General features: G+C 45.2%; 2 protein-coding genes across 2 annotated transcripts; one reads left to right on the forward strand and one right to left on the reverse strand.

Annotated features, from left to right (window-relative positions):
• Positions 1–5: 5 nt before the first annotated feature.
• Positions 6–2,832, forward strand: LOC109734773 (protein GET1). Its single transcript, XM_020293965.3, has 7 exons — positions 6–231; positions 439–518; positions 634–704; positions 905–975; positions 1,061–1,142; positions 2,188–2,237; positions 2,584–2,832. Exons 1-7 carry the CDS (start codon positions 151–153, stop codon positions 2,665–2,667), a joined length of 519 nt encoding a protein of 172 aa, XP_020149554.1. The 5' UTR covers positions 6–150; the 3' UTR covers positions 2,668–2,832.
• A 1,306-nt stretch (positions 2,833–4,138) lies between these two features.
• Positions 4,139–5,624, reverse strand: LOC109734757 (cell number regulator 9). The gene is made up of 5 exons (XM_020293953.2): positions 5,440–5,624; positions 5,178–5,274; positions 4,965–5,088; positions 4,589–4,870; positions 4,139–4,498 (listed from the first exon to the last, which is right to left on the reverse strand). The coding sequence occupies exons 1-5, from the start codon at positions 5,622–5,624 to the stop codon at positions 4,416–4,418; spliced, it is 771 nt and encodes a 256-aa protein (XP_020149542.2). The 3' UTR covers positions 4,139–4,415.
• Positions 5,625–20,679: the final 15,055 nt, after the last annotated feature.

A 20,679-nucleotide genomic window follows, 5' to 3' on the forward strand; every position in this document is an offset into this window, starting at 1 on the left:
GGATCGCTCCACGCCGAGCACAAGGCACCTTACCTGGCTCGGTCGGGCGCACGCACGCACGCGCACAACGGAGGCCCACCCACGAACCCATCACCACCACCGCCCTGACCCCCACGCGCGGCGGCGCCGCCCCGCTCGCCACCGGCTACCATGGCCCTGGCGGCCATCTTCGTCTTCCTCCTCGTCTGCGCGGTGCACGTGCTCGAAAGCATGCTCGATCTCGCCAAGAAGGTCAGCGCCACGGAAGCTCTTCCTCTCTCTCTCTTCTTCTTTCCCCCCGATGAATTTGGCGCCGATTCCCCCCGGAGAATTCGGTCTCCGTGGAAGAATAGAATCGATTTTCGCGGTGAATTGAGGGGGATTACTGGATCTGCTGCATTGCGCGATTTCGACTGCTATGTTCAGGTAATCTTGTCCTGACCGGTTCGTGTGTTGCAGAGGGGATCAGTGAGCGATGAGCAGGTCAAACTACGGGTGGCAATCACGCAGCTTCTCAAGGAGTCCAGTGCACTGTCAACGTAGGCGATTTCTTTACTGCCTCCCTCTCTTCTCTCTTCTGATTTGGTGATTTTGGTAGAGTTGTTCTTCAGAACTTTATGTTTTGCAATGTCATCGATTCTGTTCATGTTGCAGGCCCTCGACGTTTGCGCAGGCCGCAAAGCTCAAGAGACTGGCTGCTGCTAAAGAGAAGGAACTAGCCAAATGTAAGAGTTGAATTCTTGGCTGCCTACATTGAAACATTTAGTTCCCTTAACATTTGGGTGTGGTTGTGATCTTTCTTCTCATGTTAGCTGACTACCAAAATTATATTTCTTTGGGACGAAAACCCCCACCGGTATTGATATCAAAGCAAATCTCATCCATCAGTATGCAGCACACAAATAAGCTTCTTTCTGTTTTGCAGTGCAACAGTCGGACATTAAGGGGAAGCAGTCTCTACATGAGAAATATGGCAAAGTTCTGAAGGCTACCAAGGTGCTTCATGATTGTAGTTTTTGTTCTCTGTTGTATTTGACATTTATAGCCTCAGGAGTGTCTCATGAAATTGATCTGGTGGTAGGTCCTAGTCTATGGTTTGCTCGTTCTGTCGTTTTGGAGTGCACCTGTAGCTACCGTCCCCAACCATCTTCTACAGCCCTTCGGTATGTTAATGCCACTTATCACTTTGTTAGCTTGTCCAAAGTCTCATTGACTGCCTAATGTCTGCTCATTGTGCTTTAAATTGCCAGGCCTGCTCATCATGATATATTACTATATCATTTTAGAATGTGTACATTCGACATTTTGAAACATTGTGAGCTCATATAAACTAGAACTGGGTGTCGACCAGTTGGCTAGGCAAGAGCAGGAGCAGGCTAAACTGCTCGCAGTCCGCCAACCTACGTTCGAGACTCAGCCTCTGTGCTCGCCTTTCTTCTTCTTACAAAAATGCCACAGAGGGCTAGTCTCGGTTGGTCAAAGTATTTTCAGAGAATTTTTTTAGAACAGTTTTTTCAGAGAACTGGGTGTTGACCAGTTGGCTAGCTAGAGCAGGCTGAAGTACTCACAGCCCGCCGACCTGCATTTGAGGCTCAGCTTCCGCTGGGTTGGTGCTCGCCTTTTTTCTTACAAAAATGCCATCAAGGCTAGTCCTGTTTTTTTTTCTGAGAGCTCATATAAACACAAGTGTTAGAGTTTGTCATATTCAAGTACCGCCATCTCTGTATTTGAAAAAGTAATAGCCAGAGGTGTGAACAGAGATAGACTGTCGATGTCATAAGCAAAGTGGGCAAAAGCTAGAGTGGCAAAAACAAAGTTTTACCCAAAGTAGTGGTGTAGTGATTTCCGATAAAGTAATTCATCAACCAGATACCCCCTCCAGCTCCACCGAAAACAATTAGACAAACTGCCAAATTACCATATCATTCTATCCGTTTTCAGATCATTAATATGTATAATTGCATTTGTATTTGGTATACAGTAATATTTGACTTTAAGATATTGAATGTTGACATACTTTCGACTTCTCTAAAGGCAACATACTTTCGAGTTGGATGTTTGTTCTTGTTTACTCTCTGGGAACGAAACTGGTTCATTGTTCTTCTTCATTTCATGGACACACTATACATGTACAACCATGAAGATGTATCTGACGGAAAAACACATCATTAAGGCATTAAGAATTTACTGATTTTGAATTATTTACAGGAAGGATGTTCTCCTGGAAAGGCGTTGATGCTGCTACAGGACGTGTCGTGGTAAGCATAATCAAAGTTTAGCTTAAGGTTCTCCTTTGCACAGGACAAGTTTGGTTTTATCACAATGCTAAAAATATTCTCCTGGAATACATGAATGGGAATTTCCTTTTGGGGATGCACCCTACTGTGCACATACATAAACTTGCAGGATTGGCAAATACAGTGTGCGGGTGTCCTATTTCATGCTTCCTTTAATCGTTTGCTCCCAAATATCTTGAATGCACATGTTTGGAAAAGATTATCCAAATGTCCTAGCTAATTTGCTGGATATTTTCACAGGAATTAACACAAAAGTTACGCTGTTCTATGTTCTCTAATACCCCTTGTGTTTGTGTTTCTGTTGCAGGTTGGAATTATACCATGGCTATTTTTGACCTCTCGTGTCAGCAAATTATTGTCCCAAAAACTCGCCCCCATATTTCTGCACTAGTAGCTCCTTCTGATGAAGTAAATGTTGTTGGAGCTTTTATCTTCTCTCACACGGTTTTGTACTTGTGACTTTTCTGTCTGATGGTACATCTGCAGCACCATTGTTTCAGATCCTCTCACTTTCTGTAAAAATGTTGTGCTTAATTATCTGACCTACTGATACCTATGGAGGTGTTTGATATCTGGATGCAGTCATATTTATGGTGCAAGCAGGTCCTTTTCCCCCTCAAGATTACTGCAGTGAGCCTCAAATTTTTGGCCCTGCAATGATGTTCTATCGATTTGATTGCACGAATGTGCTTTCAAAATTAGTCTTTTTGGAGCACCGTTTTTGTTTTTCTTTCGCCCGGAGCATTGGGAATGCTTTTTCTTCACGAAATTGTTCATGCCTGTAGAACATTCAACATGTTTGTTGTTAAAAGAATTCGGACTATTTTGATAGGTTTCGCTAGGACAAGCCTTTGACCATCAATAACTCTATAATAATATTGTACTAGCAAGATGCACGTGCATTGCACGGAATATCAAGATGCATTTTTTTTACAAAACACCTGTTGTGATTGACTCATGCAGGAGTAATCCCATGTGTAAAAACTAATGACATCTCGAGAATTTTATCGGAAAAATGATATCTCGAGAATTTCATCGAAAAAATGATACCTCGAGAAAGATGAGAGATAAGGTGAGGAGTGAGGCGTGGTGGTGACTGGTGGTCGGACTGGGCGTAGGCATGGGGATGAACGGCACCGGCAGTGGCCATCATGCCAGATTGTTCCAGAGACTTTCTTTTTTAATTGCTCAGCAATGAGGTTGTGGGAGATAAGGTTGAACGAGGCAAGGCCTTATCTGTAAATGTGGAGAGAGGTGTGGGTATCTTTTGTAAAATTGTCATAGTTTGCTTTCTATTCGTGAGATATAGATCCAACGGTCTATATTACAAGATGGCAGGCACACCATCATCATCAACTCAGTTTTTTATAAGAGTAAAGATGTTATGTGACATAAAATTGATGTCGTGAGATTTGTATTCATAGTACTTATTTGTGACACTGATTTTGTATCACGAAAGCTACAAATTGGTAGTGCAATTGTTTTTCAAAGACTTGTCTCAGTGAAACCTAATCCGTGAGTAATTCGAAATGGATGGATTGGTCCGGAATACATGCCGGGCTTTCCGTTTTAGTTGGGCTTACCAGTCTGGTTAGAATTGCAGGGCCGGCTTCCTGTCCCATAATCTATATCTATACCTATATCTATCTATACCTACTATTAAAGGGAGGTGATATTTTTGGTTTGATCCTATTTTGTTTGGTCCCGCTTCAATTAATTTCACCTATATTTTTTGGTTTCATTACTTGCCACCCGTTTTGGCCCAACGGAGAAAGCCCATCTGATGGTGCACTGTGCCCAGGTCCGGAGAGCTGGCAAAAAATAAAATAGCCCATGGGAGGGTTCATCTCACGACACGGACGGAACAGGGAAACTGCATTCTCATTACGAGTACACTAATAACCGCACATAATTAAGTGACAATGGCATTACAGCCCTGCAGGCCAAGTACAATCGCCACACCACACAGTACATGGCAGTAGCAAAGATGCCGGCCAGAGCAAACCAAAAGCTATGGCCATGCATGCACACACGCGCACGGCCACGCTGGGTTATTAAGGATTTAAGGTAGTGGGCTACTTCACTAAGCATGACCGAGCTGGTTCGTTCGACGGTCCCACGTTGCGCTTGATCGGTCGCTCATAGCCTGGTCATCGGCACCTGCACCCGGGGCACGGTGGTCGCCGCCGGTGCAGTCGCCGGCCGCGGCCGACCCTCCCAGCCTGCACGCACGCAAAAGCTAAACAGTTATAGATTCACTGCAATGCTACTAATGTAAGTTAGCATGGTGCACGCGCGCGCGTAGTGTGTACCCTGGTCGACGTTGAATCCCCGTCTGGCGAGCTCCCGGTACTCCTGAGCGAGGGCGCACCAGTGGCAGAGCAGGTGGGTGAGGCAGTCCGGCAGCGGCGTCTCCGGCAGGCCGTACTGCTCCCGCAGCTTGCGCCGGTACCACCCCGTGTACACCCACCACAGCCCGAAGTAGGCCGCGCCGAGGTAGCAGGTGAAGTGCACGCACCGGCCGTCCGAGCCCTGGTCCACGATGTCGGCGACGCAGGCGAACGCCGCGCAGGGGAACCACACGCTGCAGCAAACTGCATGCATGCGCGTGCGTACCGCGTACGCTATGTAAGCGCATTCGAGCATTGCATACTGAGTAGTATTAGTTTCACTACGTAGTATACGTACATGCGTCGCAGCCGTCGTCTTCGCAGTCGAACAGGCCGGTCTGCCACCCCTGCCGGACAGGCACGGCCTCCACGCTCTGCCTGATGACCACTCCGGTGTCGTGGCCGTCGCCTTGCACCCTAGCCTGAACGTACCAGCACGTACGTACGTACGTACATATAAGCTGCTCACTCTCTTATAACCAAACAATGTGCGCGGCTAGGTGTTACTCACAGGCAGTTGCAGGTCCTGCGAAGCATCGACTCCGAAACTCATCTTCTTGGTCGTCGATGGAGGGAGTCGTAATCCGGCCGATTCAGATTTGCTCCAACTGCATGCATGCAAGAATAACCTACTCGTAAGTGACACTGTTAGTTCCAATATAAATGGAGTAGCTTAATTTGGCATGATTGAACCCGGACTACACTCCTAATGCCGGCCGGCGGCCGAGCCAGAGAACCCAATGCTTGCACGAATAAGCCACGAGCCACAATACCTCAAGGAGCCAGCCAGCCGGCGCCTCTCCTCAACGGCCGCCAAAGGAACTAGAAGCACATATATTGGTCGATCAGCACTACGCATCTCATTCTTAAGTAAAGACCGGGAGCGGCACGCGTTGACCTGAGGTCTACGCGCGCGGGGCCGGCCGGTGCACGTCACGCCACTCACGGGGCACGCCATGTGGGTGGGTGTCATTCACCTGAGGCGCACGTCTCGTTGCTCGCATGCATGCCACCGATGCATCTTTCGTGCCGGCCACTTCGCACATGTCCAGGCCCCTCGGGACTTGGCCTATTAAACGACAAAGTGCTTTGTGCTTTCACTGCTCAGACATCTGGACAGAATAGGGACTTGACTCTGTTGTGTATTTTGTTGTATTATTTATTTTCAAATAAAACACAAAATAAGGTTTCAACGTAAGAATGAAATATGAAATGATTACCAGCTAGACAAGATTGGATAAAGCAAATTGTGCAGAGTGGGGGTGTAGCTGTTATGATGAACGCAAAGTTAGGGCATCTTCAACGTGGTGCATGAAACCGGACATGCTGGATGTCCACGGACAGAGGGTAGGGGGTGGCCATCCAACCCGATCCAGCAAATATCCGCCCATTTTTCATAAGAAAAAAAAAAGAATAATCAATAGTCCGCCCATTTTCAATAAGAAAATCAAATTTCTGCCATGCAGTCTTACTTTGAATCATGATTGATAGCAATTCAACTATACATTTAAATCTAAATATAAGTGTCGGATGTTCAATAAATTTAAATCCACCACCACATAAAAGCATCGATGTTCAACAAGTTTAAATCCCAAATTCAACCATACTCCTCGAAAGCGGCCTTCATAGCAAGCTTTCTCACCTCGAGTTTGAACTTCTTCATCGACACATGTTGTTTATCAAGATGGATTCTCCCTCGAGCTCCATCCAACAATGAGTCAGTATGTAGCGCTTGCCCTCCATCCTTTGGTGCATCATGACAGCGTGTCCGGGCTATAAAATAATGTGATCATGAAGTTGCAACATTGAGTGAACCAATGAATTGACTGATGACCCACAAGTGTAGAGGATCTATCGTAGTCCTTTCGATAAGTAAGAGTGTCGAACCAAACGAGGAGCAGAAGGAAATGACAAGCGATTTTCAATAAGGTATTCTCTGCAAGCACTGAAATTACCGGTAACAGATAGTTTTGTGATAAGGTAATTTGTAACGGGTAACAAGTAATAAGAGTAAATAAAGTGCAGCAAGGTGGTTGTCGGGGATATACCCCGCAGTATGACCCGGCTGGAGATATAACCCGGCTGGGATTGGGTGTTTCATTGATGACCCGGCAGACTATAAGCCGGCAGGAATAGTTAAGTAGGTTAAGCTCGCGGGAACCGTTGAGCATTGTAACCCGGCAGACATGGTCATGTAACCCGGCAGACACAGTCATGTAACCCGGCAGACACAGTCATGTAACCCGGCAGACACAATCATGTAACCCGGCACATGTTAAGCCAGACGGTAAGTCAGGTGGTAAGCCAGATTGTAAGAAGCCCAAGACGTTAAGAAGCCCATGGTGAGACGTCAAAGTAAGGTTAAATCTTAAGTCCGAGTTGGACTCTACATGTAACCCGCCCCTTCAGCTTATATAAGGAGGGGCGGGGCACCCCAAAAGGGACAAGAAACAATCTCTAGGGCTAGACACCGAGAGCCGGTTCCCGGCGACTCTCCCGTGATCATAATGAGACCTAACCTCAAACAGCATGTAGGGTTGTTACCGGATGATGTTTCCCGGGGCCCGAAGCTGTCTAAATCCTTGTCTTGTGTTGCGTCTCTCGATTCCGATCAACCCCTCTCAAGCTACCGCATAGATGCGTTGGCCTCACGACTAAGTCCTCACATTAGGACATCTGCCGTGACAAATCCACGACAGTTGGTGCCCACCGTGGGGCGAGCGCACGGTGGTGTTGAGTTCTTGAAGGGATCTTTTTTAGGGTTCGAGGGGCTCATAGTTCTTCGGATAAAGAAGAGCTGGTTTGAAAGGATTTGCATCAGTGTCAAGTTCATCAGTCCAGATTTGAAGATTTGTGAGATTTAAGGTTCAAAAAAGTTAGGGTTGCGAGCTGTTCCGCCACCGTTTATTGAAAAGTCGCCGAGACCGAGAGAATTTTGATCAGGCGCATCAAACGTCCAACCGGTTCAAGTGCTTGGATAGATTTATTCCGCCGGTGGCTCAAGTTGTTTTCGCCAAAAAGTCAAACATGACCCAGAGGAGTCAATGATGCCTGTCCGATCCGGCTTCGTTTTCCTCTGTTCCGCTTCTACCACGGCCTTTATCGGCCTCTGTGCTACGAACCGCTGCCCTGTGCTGTGAGGCGCCGACGGAGAGTTGCCAAGCATCGTGAGCCGCCCGGTCGCCCGCCGGGTCGTCCCGCGTCATGCACTCGTTGGAGTCGTCTAAACCGCCTGCACCCCTGAGCAGTCCATGCTGGCGCGGCCTCGTCGTCGCGGACTCGTCTACTTTGCCGCCAGGCCGACCTTGTTCTGTTCTCAAACAGCTTCCACTTCGGGCCTCGACTCCAAGTCGTTGTCGCGATTTTGTGCCGGTTCCGAGTCACCTGAGTCGCCCCTGCCTCCAAACCGCTGTGCTAACCCGCTTTAGTCTCGGATGGCCGGTGCAGCTCCGAGCCGCTGCGACTGTTATCAGTGGCACGTCTCCACCTTAAATTGCTGCATCGAGCCACCTCCGCCCCGAGTCGGGTCCGCGCGTTGAAGCCGGCCTGGCCTCTGCTGTGAATCGCCGTGTATCGCCCCTAATGATGGGGAACTAAGCCAAGCGCCTCGGCCACGCTGCTTTCGCACCTCCACGTGAAGACTTAATCAGTCAAAACAGTTGCTGGTTGTTTTCAACTACATGTCATCAAGTGTTTCAATTGAGCCGCTCTTAGTTCATCCTCACGTCAAGACAAAAGAAGTCAGACCAAAGACATGAACCGGATAAGGACGACTCCGATCGAATCGCCTCGTCTGGTTTCCGCCTGACGGTCTGCCAACCGTGGCCGCGGCCTTTCCTTGCTGCTCGGCCACGGCCTCCAACCTGCCTCTGCCGCCGGGTCAATGGCTGCTTCGCACCAATCCGGATCATCGATGCAGGCTCGTTTCAGCCACCTTGCTGTGTTTTTCCCTTTGAGTCGCCGTAACCTGCCTTCAGTTTCTGCTGAAAGTCGCCATGGCCATGAGCCGCCGGCCTCAAGTCAGCCACCGCCGTTGCCGACGCACATAAGCTACCTCAGCCGTCTCCGTTTCAAGTCGCCGCTTTCCACCTCGATTGAGTCGCCGCCGCGGCTGAGAGGCCGCTGGCGCCGCCTTCACTCCACCTCCGCCGGGGTTTGCCCTCCGAGCTGACACCTCGGTGCCACCTTGAGCCGAAGGCCACCTCGAATCGACCCCTCCGGCTGTCGTTGACCCGCCGCCTTGAGCCATCACCTGTGAGCACGTCTGAGACGCCACCGCCTCACGCGATGAAGAGAGCCGTTGCTACCTCCGCGAAACGCCAGCACCAACGCCTCAAGTCGTCGCCTTTATTGCCGCGGCGTGTTAGACACACCACGTCGCCGGCTCACTTCACTTCCTCCGCGACCCCGTCACATCGCTGAGTCGCTGACCCGCCCTGCAACCCGCCGGGCGCCTAGTCATCGCCATCTCATCCTTGTGGTGAGCCGTCAACAGCCATCGACCGCACCAGCAACTGCCGCCAAGTCGCCGCCGTTTCCACTGCCGCAAACTGCCGCCACGCCTTGAGCCACCGCGCCGTGTCTCGGCCGCGCGCCCCGCCTCCACCGGTGCTTCTTAGAGTCGGGCTCGGGGCTGACCCGGCGTCTCTGAGCCACCGTGTGGCCTCGCCTTGGTCGTCGCCCCGTCAGCTCCGCCTGGGGCGTTCCGGGCCGCCTTGTCCTGTTGGAGCCCAACTGAGCTGCCTGCATCGGCTGCCCGCTGGATCGCTGCCCTCGTCGGCCGCCGCTTTATCGCTCCTCTGTTGTCAAATCGGTGTCGCCATTGCGCTGAGCCACCCTATCGCACATTGAAACCGCCGGATGATGCGGCCAGTGTGGCGTCACGGGTGATCAAATGCACGCTCAAAGACCGGGCGAAGTCTGGTGCGCCACGGCTCGCGCTCACCTCTGGATATCTCACTCTTTCCAGGCGGATTAGTGGACCAGAATACATGGCTTGTATTTGACCAGACCGGACTGAATTTTAAAGACAGATGACTGACAAAACTGATATAGGGAAGACTGCCATGAACCGCCGTCGTGGTTGACCCGCCATGGTCGATCCATCGTGGCCTTGACCCGCCGTCGTTGACCCGCCGTGGCCTGCCTCTATTGTGACCCGTCGTGTCGAGCCGCCTCGCTGTGAGCCTCTGCGACCCGCCGGCCTCGTGACCGTGGCCTGCCTCTGAGGTGCTGCCCCAGAGCCGGCCTCGCTCTGCCCCCACCAGGTGCAGCCTCGAGCCGCCTCGCTGTTACAGACGCCTCCGCTACTGCGAACCCGCCGAGCTTGTCTGAAACACCTGAGAAACTGAAACTGTGAAAAATCATTGTTTGAGGACACAACGAGGAGTTGCTAGTGTTATTCAGGAAGGGCTACGTGATGGCCCATATTGTAGGCCAAGAGTTATTGGAGATGATTTCCAACAGGAGTATGGACTGTGCTTAAATTACTCACAGGTTTGGTGTGGAAGGTCAATGGCTCAGAAAGAAGTTTATAGCACACAAGAGGAGGCATGCATCCAGCTACTAATGGAGAAGGGATTACGGAATGAAATACCATTGGTGTTCTCTGATAGTCATCATGGATATTGCATGGACCTTTTTATTGAAGCAGTTAAAAGGTAAATGGACAAAGCGTGGACTAGCAAGAGATGCTATGTTTGAGCTGGGCCGTATTTTGATACACAGATAATGCCGGCTCAATGGAAGTGGTTCAGAATTATCCCACAAAAAACAAGGTGCTATCCCTCTTATATATTTTATCAGTACATTTTAATTCCTCTGATCACCATTATACTGCCCTATGGTGTTTTTATATATAGATAAAATTATTGTTCTACTGCGGGTATAGAGCACGTACTGGCAATGTTCTACAATGGCGTTTTCCTCCGTGTCACGTTACCCGTTGAACGGACGGCCGGTTCACGCGTCCGCACCGGTTTACAATGCGGAGGACAACTTGCTCGTCCGCACCCGTGTACAACGTCGCGGCCGATTCATTTGTCTGTTCCCACGGCCGACTTGGCCGTGATTGATTTCAGCTTTACCGGGGTAATCATCAACTCCGCGGTGGATAATTTCTGGCCTGATATGTCAAGTGAGATCCATCCAGTATATTTTTTATTGTTTTCTTTAAAAGAGCAATTACTCTGGCTTGCGAGTTCTCCAGTGCAGGACAAGTTATATCACTGAGATGTTGAATGACTCATACCGGTTTATATCACGGTTAAATATGGGGAATCTCAAGCCAACTCCTCGAGTCGTCTTGAGACTCGGGGGCTACAATGACATGACTCGGGAACTCCGGGTCATTGGAGGGAAGGATAACCCGGTTCCGGAGGCCACCACCATATTGATGAAAATTTAAAGGCCGTCAGAAAATTGCCGGTTCAAATTGAAGATTCTGGTTTAAAATCCGGTTCAAGAGACATCTTTCTCCCGCAAAGTTTTGAAGCTCTCAAATCCGGTTCAACATCCGGTTCAAGGGAAATTTATCTGCCACAAAGTTTTGAAGCTCTCAAATCCGGTTCAAAATCCGGTTCAAGGTAAATTTGTCCATCACAAAGCTTTGAAACTCTCAATATCCGGTTTTTCCGGTTCAAAAAGAATTTATCTCTCGCAAAGTTCGAGTTCTCAGGAAAAATTAAAGGGACCAAAAATAGTCTTTACAAAGCATAACCCAAACATAGGTACCCTACTTTAATGACCATTGGGAGCTGATCGTATTCGAATTTAGCTTAACCTTTTTGGTGTGACCCTGATCGTATTCGAATCAGAGTCGTTAAATATTCTTATGATCACTAGGGGGCTTCTTGTTCAAACATAGGTCGTATTCGAACCAAAGAAAACATGGCTGGATTTCTATTATGGTTATCAATAGCCAATATTTTGATGGAGGTCATCAAAGTCGCTTTAGCGCAATGATTATTATTTTATTAATGGACATGATTTATTTTCACAATGGAAGGAATAGTCCCGAGTCGCTGCAGGCTTACGACCCGGCACTTGGGGGCTACATTATTCAAATTGAGATCACATCAAATATGCAAGTCCCATGTCACTGCCAGCGTGCACCATGGCACTTGGGGGCTAATGTAAAGTCATTTTTTGACCAACTTATTGAAGACCCGACTCATCCCATTGTAATGAGACGGCCCTTGGGGGCTACCAATTGCTCATGTCAAAAATTCAAGGTACACAAGCCTCAGTTCATTATATTGAAAGGTCCACTACTCAGTTGGTAGAGTACAAAGCTCTTAACCTTACGGATGTGGGTTCAAGCCCCATGGTGGAAATTACATCATATGATGTTATCATTAATGAATTATATACAAAGTCCCAGCTCGGTATTATCTTACTGAGCCGGCCCTTGGGGGCTACACGTTGCTGCTCAAATTTACATGATCATATTTACAAAGTCCCTGCTCATTATACCATAATGACCCGGCACTTGGGGGCTACAAATGATATGAATATGATGGAGTTCTACATCTTTAAGCCGGTTGAAGGTCACATGAGTATTTCAAGACCTATATTTTTAAAACATTGGGAGCTGAGTCAAATGAATTATTCTTCAGTCTTTCTCTGTGAGAAACCAACGTCGGCAAATTGATTATGAAGTTGGCTTATTGACCCGGATTTTCTAGAAGAAGGGAATACCAAGGAATTAAGGATGATCAGGTGCCGGCTTACAAGAGCTTTTTAACCCGGAGCATAATCTGTCAAAATTGTTCTTATGTTGTTTTACAGGATCAGTTTAACATGGATGAATCCAAATTAAACTGGGGGCTAATGTCGGGGATATACCCCGCAGTATGACCCGGCTGGAGATATAACCCGGCTGGGATTGGGTGTTTAATTGATGACCCGGCAGACTATAAGCCGGCAGGAATAGTTAAGTAGGTTAAGCTCGCGGGAACCGTTGAGCATTGTAACCCGGCAGACATGGTCATGTAACTCGGCAGACACAGTCATGTAACCCGGCAGACACAGTCATGTAACCCGGCAGACACAGTCATGTAACCCGGCACATGTTAAGCCAGACGGTAAGCCAGGTGGTAAGCCAGATTGTAAGAAGCCCAAGACGTTAAGAAGCCCATGGTGAGACGTCAAAGTAAGGTTAAATCTTAAGTCCGAGTTGGACTCTACATGTAACCCGCCCCTTCAGCTTATATAAGGAGGGGCGGGGCACCCCAAAAGGGACAAGAAACAATCTCTAGGGCTAGACACCGAGAGCCGGTTCCCGGCGACTCTCCCGTGATCATAATGAGACCTAGCCTCAAACAGCATGTAGGTTGTTACCGGATGATGTTTCCCGGGGACCGAAGCTGTCTAAATCCTTGTCTTGTGTTGCGTCTCTCGATTCCGATCAACCCCTCTCAAGCTACCGCATAGACGCGTTGGCCTCACGACTAAGTCCTCACACTAGGACATCTGCCGTGACAAATCCACGACAGTGGCCCAATCCTTTTTGTAGCAAAGGACAAGCCTGGACAAACTCTTATATAAAGCAAAACGCTCCCGAGGACACATGTGAATTATCGTCAAGCTAGTTTTCATCACGCTCATATGATTCGCGTTTGTTACTTTGATAATTTGATATGTGGGTGGACCCGTGCTTGGTGCTGTCCTTCCTTGGACAAGCATCCCACTTATAATTAACCCCTCTCGCAAGCAGCCGCAACTACGAAAGAAGAATTAAGGTAAACCTAAAATGAAAGAAGTGAGGTATGTTCGGTGATGTAGTTTTAATATGCATAAAGGATCTGAACATATGATCTTCCACCGAATAAACCAACTAGCATCAACTACATGTTAGGTTTAGAAGTGAGGTATGCATAAAGGATCTGAACATATGATCTTCCACCGAATAAACCGTCGTTGGTGATCAACAAGCGGACGCCGATAACGATAAATATGTCCACATGTTTAGAGATAGAGGTGTAGATAAAATAAATACGGACATGAAGGCATCATGATCATTCTTATAACAGCAACATATATAAATATTGTCATATGATTTCTTATGCTAAAGTAACAATCTATTCACAATGTCAAGTATGAATCCGAAACTTCATTGAAAACTAACAAACTATAATCTCGGTCATTGAAGCAATTGCATTTTATCATAACATCGGAAAGAGTCTATGTAAGAGCTTTTCAGCAAGCCCACATACTCAACTATCATTTAGTCTTTCACAATTGCTAACACTCACGCAATACTTATGGGTATGGAGTTTTAATCGGACACAGAGAAAGATAGGGGCTTATAATGTTGCCTCCCAACCTTTTACCTCAAGGGTAATGTCAACAATAATAGTTCATGATAGCTTACATCCCATTGGATTTATATATCAGGATCTTTCCAACACAATGTGCTTTCCAAAGGATAAAATGTAAAAAGGAAAGGTGAAGATCACCATGACTCTTGCATAAGGTATAAGACAAGAATAAAAGATAGGCACTTCGCAGAGGGAAGCAGTGGTTGCCATGTGCTTTTATTGTTGGATGCACAAAATCTTAATGCGAAAGAACGTCACTTTATATTGCCACTTGTGATATGGACCTTTATTATGGAGTCTGTCGCTTTTATTTCTTCCACATCACAAGATCGTATAAAGCTTATTTTCTCCACACTAATAAATCATACATATTTAGAGAGCAATTTTCTATTGCATGCAACAATGACAACTTACTTGAAGGATCTTACTCAATCCATAGGTAGGTATGCTGGACTCTCATGGCAAAACTGGTTTAAGGGATGTTTGGAAGCACAAGTAGTATCTCTAATTGGTGCAAATAATTTGGCTAGCTTGAGAGGGAAAGGCAAGCTCAACATGTTGGATGATCCATGACAATATACTTTATTTCGGATATAAGAAAACATAACCCATTACGTTGTCTTCCTTGTCCAACATCAATTCTTTAGCATGTCATATTTTAATGAGTGCTCACAATCATAAAAGATGTCCAAGATAGTATATTTATATGTGAAAACCTCTCTTTCTTTATTACTTCCTATTAATTGCAACGATGACCAAAACTATGTTTGTCAACTCTCAACAACTTTTATTCATCATACTCTTTATATGCGAAGTCATTACTCTCCATAAGATCAATATGATCTCTTTATTTCTTTTTATTCTTTCTTTTATTCACTCAAGATCATAGCAAGATAATCAAGCCCTTGACTCAAAACTAATCTTTATTATATATAGCTCACGGACTCGATTACATAGAGGGATCATAAAGCAAAACTCAAAACTATATCATACTAGACTTTTATTCTACTAGATCAAGATATTACCAAAAAGATCAAACTAAGAAAAACGGTAAAGATAGGAGTGTGATGGTGATACGATACCGGGGCACCTCCCCCAAGCTTGGCAGTCGCCAAGGGGAGTGCCCATACCCATGTGATTATGTCTCTTTCTTCAGAGGTGAGGAAGGTGGTGGTGATGACGGATAGTAGCACATCGAGCGTAGGAGATCCTCCAATTTGCGGATAATGCCCTTGAGTGCGGTGATATGCTCCTTCAGCAAAATATTTTCACGTGTGAGATACTTGTTTTGTATACGAGCTAACTCAATAATCTTGAAAGCTTCAATCTCAGTTGGGGTAAGAAGATTGTGATGAGGTTGAAGGATGTCTTCTTCTTCTACTCCCGGAGCTTGATCCTCCATGGCCTTCTTGATCCCATCATCCTTGTCGATCTCCCCAGGTTCTTGTCTCTTCAGCTCTATCTTCATTAGCCAAGCATCATTGCCCTCATTGTTGGAGGAGGGGGACGACATGATGCCTGGCCTTGACAACTCTGAGAGAAAATAGCCCGAAAGAAAAACAGAGGATATTTGCGTGATACGAGGATCAAAACCTTCGGGAGATTATATAATGAATTTTTACCGACCAAAAGAAGTATTGTGCAAGAAAACGGAGTCCAGAGAGCACACGTGGTGCCCATGAGGCAGGGGGCGTGCCCAGGGGGGTAGGGCGCGCCCTCCACCCTCGTGGACGCCTCGTGTCCTTCCCGGACTACTTCTTATTTTCCTATTTTCTTAAATATTCCAAAACGGAGAAAAATTGCCATCAGAACTGTTTTGGAGTCGGTTTACTTACCGTATGATACGTCTCCAACGTATCTATAATTTTTGATTGTTCCATGCTATATTATATTCTATTTTGGATGTTTAATGGGCTTTATTATACACTTTTATATTATTTTTGGGACTAACCTATTAACCGGAGGCCCAGCCCAAATTGCTGTTTTTTTGCCTATTTCAGTGTTTCGCAGAAAAAGAATATCAACCGGAGTCCAAACGGAATGAAACCTTCGGGAACGTGATTTTCGGAACAAACGTGATCTAGAGGACTTGGAGTCCACGTCAAGAAATCAACGAGGAGAGCACGAGGCAGGGGGGCGCGCCTACCCCCCAGGCGCGCCCTCCACCCTCGTGGGGCCCACATTGCTCCACCGACATACTTCTTCCTCCTATATATACCTACGTACCCCCAAACCATCAGGGGCATCCACGAAAACCTAATTCCACCGCCGCAACCTTCTGTACCCGTTAGATCCCATCTTGGGGCCTTTTCCGCGTCCTGCCGGAGGGGGCATTGATCACGGAGGGCTTCTACATCAACACCATAGCCTCTCCGATGATGTGTGAGTAGTTTACTTCAGACCTTCGGGTCCACAGTTATTAGCTAGATGGCTTCTTCTCTCTCTTTGGATCTCAATACAAAGTTCTCCACGATTCTCGTGGAGATCTATTCGATGTAATCTTCTTTTGCGGTGTGTTTTTTGGGACCGATGAATCGTGGGTTTATGATCAAGTTTATCTATGAACAATATCTGAATCTCATCTGAATTCTTTTATGTATGATTGGTTAGCTTTGCAAGTCTTTTCGAATTATCAGTTTGGTTTGGCCTACTAGATTGATCTTTCTTGCAATGGGAGAAGTGCTTAGCTTTGGGTTCAATCTTGCGGTGTCCTTTCCCAGTGACAGTAGGGGCAGCAAGGCACGTATTGTATTTTTCCATCGAGGATAACAAGATGGGGTTTATATCATATTGCATGAGTTTATCCCTCTACATCATGTCATCTTGCTTAAAGCGTTACTCCGTTCTTATGAACTTAATACTCTAGATGCATGCTGGATAGCGGTCGATGTGTGGAGTAATAGTAGTAGATGCAGGCAGGAGTCGGTCTACTTATCACGGACGTGATGCCTATATACATGATCATACCTAGATATTCTCATAACTATGCTCAATTCTATCAATTGCTCGACAGTAATTTGTTCACCCACCGTAATACTTATGCTCTTGAGAGAAACTAGTGAAACCTATGGCCCCCGGGTCTATTCTCCATCATATTAATCTTCCAACACTTAGCTATTTCTATTGCCTTTTATTTTACTTTGCATCTTTATTTCTCTTTATCATAAAAATACCAAAAATATTATCTTATCATATCTATTAGATCTCATTCTCGTAAGTGACCGTGAAGGGATTGACAAACCCTTTATTGCGTTGGTTGCGAGGTTCTTATTTGTTTGTGTAGGTGCGAGGGACTTGAGCGTGGTCTCCTACTGGATTGATACCTTGGTTCTCAAAAACTGACGGAAATACTTACGCTACTTTACTGCATCACCCTTTCCTCTTCAAGGGAAAAACCAACGTAGTGCTCAAGAGGTAGCAAGAAGGATTTCTAGCGCCGTTGCCGGGGAGATTCGCGCCAAGTCAAGTCAAGTCAAGACATACCAAGTACCCATCACAAACCCTTATCCCTCGCATTACATTATTTGCCATTTGCCTCTCGTTTTCCTCTCCCCCACTTCACCCTTGCCGTTTTATTCGCCCTCTCTTTCCCGTTCGCTTCTTTTCCGCTCGCTTTGTCGTTATGGCTAGTACTTTATCTACTCCCTTATCTCCCGAGAATGAAGTTCTTAATTTCAAACAAAGGGAGGGAGAAAATCTAAAATATGCTTGGTACAGAATTTGCAATGCGCAAAATAGATCTACTAGGAAGCAATCTACTTCCGTTCTTCTTCGCAATTTTTATGTAGGCATCACTCCTTGGAATAGATACATTCTTGATACCATTACCGGAGGAAATTTCTTGGGTAGCCATACTTTTGATTCTTATAATGCTATGATAGATTTGTTTGGCCCACCACCTCTTTTGGTTAATGGAACTATGTTAACTTTGGAGCATGTGATGCAAAGACTTGAAATTATTGAAAAAAAGTTGCTACCGTAGAGTTAATCGAAAATTTGGATAAAAAGATCCACAACCAAATTACCCAATATGGATCTAAGGTAGGAGTCACTTTGAAATTTTTTAAAGAAAAGGAACCCATGGTTAATGAAAAAATAAATCAAGATTCTACTAGAATCGATAAACTTGAGGGTATCATTACCAACTTGGGGACCGCCTTTTCTTCTATAAAGAACACTTCAAATCCTCCTACCAAAATTGCCAAGCTTATGTATTTTCCTAAAAATAAAGGTGGATCCTCTAATAAGGAAACCGCAGATCTCAAATCAATAAGTGTTCATCCCAATCCTTTTGCTATCATTAAGGAACCATTTGCTACAAATGATTTTTTTGATTTCGTGCCTAGAAGTTTGATAATTAATAGAAAGAAAGAAACTCCTAAGGGTTATAGGTGTCTTATTGAAGAATTGCCTACCAAAGATGGCAATACCTAGATCTATCCTTGCTTTTATGCCTAGCTAGGGGCGTTAAACGATAGCGCTTGTTGAGAGGCAACCCAATTTTATTTTTAGTTTTTTGCTTTTTGCTTCTGTATAGGAATAAATATTTGATCTAGCCTCTGGTTAGATTTGTTTTTATGTTTTAATTAGTGTTTGTGCCAAGTTAAACCTATAGGATCTTCTTGGATGATAGTTATTTGATCTTGCTGAAAATTCCAGAAACTTTCTGTTCACAAAAACAATTGTTAAAAATTACCAGAACGTGATAAAATATTGATTCCAATTGCAGCAGATCAATAAACAAATTATTTAGGTCTTCCTATTTTTTCTGAATTTTTTGAGTTCCAGAAGTTTGCATTAGTTACAGATTACTACAGACTGTTCTGTTTTTGACAGATTCTGTTTTTCGTGTGTTGTTTGCTTATTTTGATGAATCTATGGCTAGTAAAATAGTTTATAAACCATAGAGAAGTTGGAATACAGTAGGTTTAATACCAATATAAATAAAGAATGAGTTCATTACAGTACCTTGAAGTGGTATTTTGTTTTCTTTCGCTAACGGAGCTCACGAGATTTTCTGTTAAGTTTTGTGTTGTGAAGTTTTCAAGTTTTGGGTAAAGATTTGATGGAGTATGGAACAAGGAGTGGCAAGATCCTAAGCTTGGGGATGCCCATGGAATCCTAAGATAATCTAAGGACACCTAAAAGCCAAAGCTTGGTGATGCCCCGGAAGGCATCCCCTCTTTCGTCCTCATCCATCGGTAAATTTACTTGGAGCTATATTTTTATTCACCACATGATATGTGTTTTGCTTGGAGCGTCTTGTATTATTTGAGTCTTTATTTGTTAGTTTGCCACAATCATCCTTGCTGCACACACCTTTTGAGAGAGACACACTTGATTCGGAATTTGATAGAATACTCTATGTGCTTCACTTATATCTTTTGAGCTATATAGTTTTTGCTCTAGTGCTTCACTTATATCTTTTAGAGCACGGTGGTGGATTTGTTTTATAGAAACTATTGTTCTCGCATCCTTCACTTAGATTATTTTGAGAATCCTACAAAACAGCGTGGTAATTTGCTTTAATTATGATAGGCATTCAAGATTAGTAATTTTTTTATGAGTGTGTTGAATACTATGAGAAGTTTGATGCTTGATAATTGTTTTGAGATATGAAGATGGTAATATTAGAGTCATGCTAGTTGAGTAGTTTTGAATTTGAGAAATACTTGTGTTAAAGTTTGTGATTCCCGTAGCATGCACGTATGGTGAACCGTTATGTGATGAAGTCGGAGCATGATTTATTTATTGATTGTCTTCCTTATGAGTGGCGGTCGGGGACGATCGATGGTATTTTCCTACCAATCTATCCCCCTAGGAGCATGCGCGTAATACTTTGTTTTGATAACTTGTAGATTTTTGCAACAAGTATATGAGTTCTTTATGACTAATGTTGAGTCCATGGATTATACGCACTCTCATCCTTCCACCATTGCTAGCCTCTCTAATACCGTGCACCTTTCGCCGGTATCATAAACCCACCATATACCTTCCTCAAAACAGCCACCATACCTACCTATCATGGCATTTCCATAGCCATTCCGAGATATATTGCCATGCAACTTACCACCGTTCCGTTTAGTATGACGCGCTCCATCATTATCATATTGCTTTGCATGATCATGTAGTTGACATCGTATTTGTGGCAAAGCCACCGTTCATAATTCTTTCATAATGTCACTCTTGATTCATTGCATATCCCGATATTCCGCCGGAGGCATTCACATAGAGTCATATTTTGTTCTAAGTTTTGAGTTGTAATTCTTGAGTTGTAAAGTAAATAAAAGTGTGATGATCATCATTATTAGAGCATTGTCCCAAGTGAGGAAAGGATGATGGAGACTATGATTCCCCCATAAGTCGGGATGAGACTCCGGACTAAAAAAAAGAGAAAGGCCATAAAAAAAAGGGGAAGGCCATATATATAAAAAAATGAGAGAAAAGGAGAGAAGGGACAATGCTACTATCCTTTTACCACACTTGTGCTTCAAAGTAGCACCATGATCTTCATGATAGAGAGTCTCTTATGTTGTCACTTTCATATACTAGTGGGAAATTTTCATTATAGAACTTGGCTTGTATATTCCAATGATGGGCTTCCTCAAAATGCCCTAGGTCTTCGTGAGCAAGCGAGTTGGATGCACACCCACTTAGTTTCTTTTGTTGAGCTTTCATATACTTATAACTCTA

Source organism: Aegilops tauschii, chromosome 7 (assembly GCF_002575655.3).
Source record: "Aegilops tauschii subsp. strangulata cultivar AL8/78 chromosome 7, Aet v6.0, whole genome shotgun sequence".
Taxonomy (NCBI): domain Eukaryota; kingdom Viridiplantae; phylum Streptophyta; class Magnoliopsida; order Poales; family Poaceae; genus Aegilops; species Aegilops tauschii.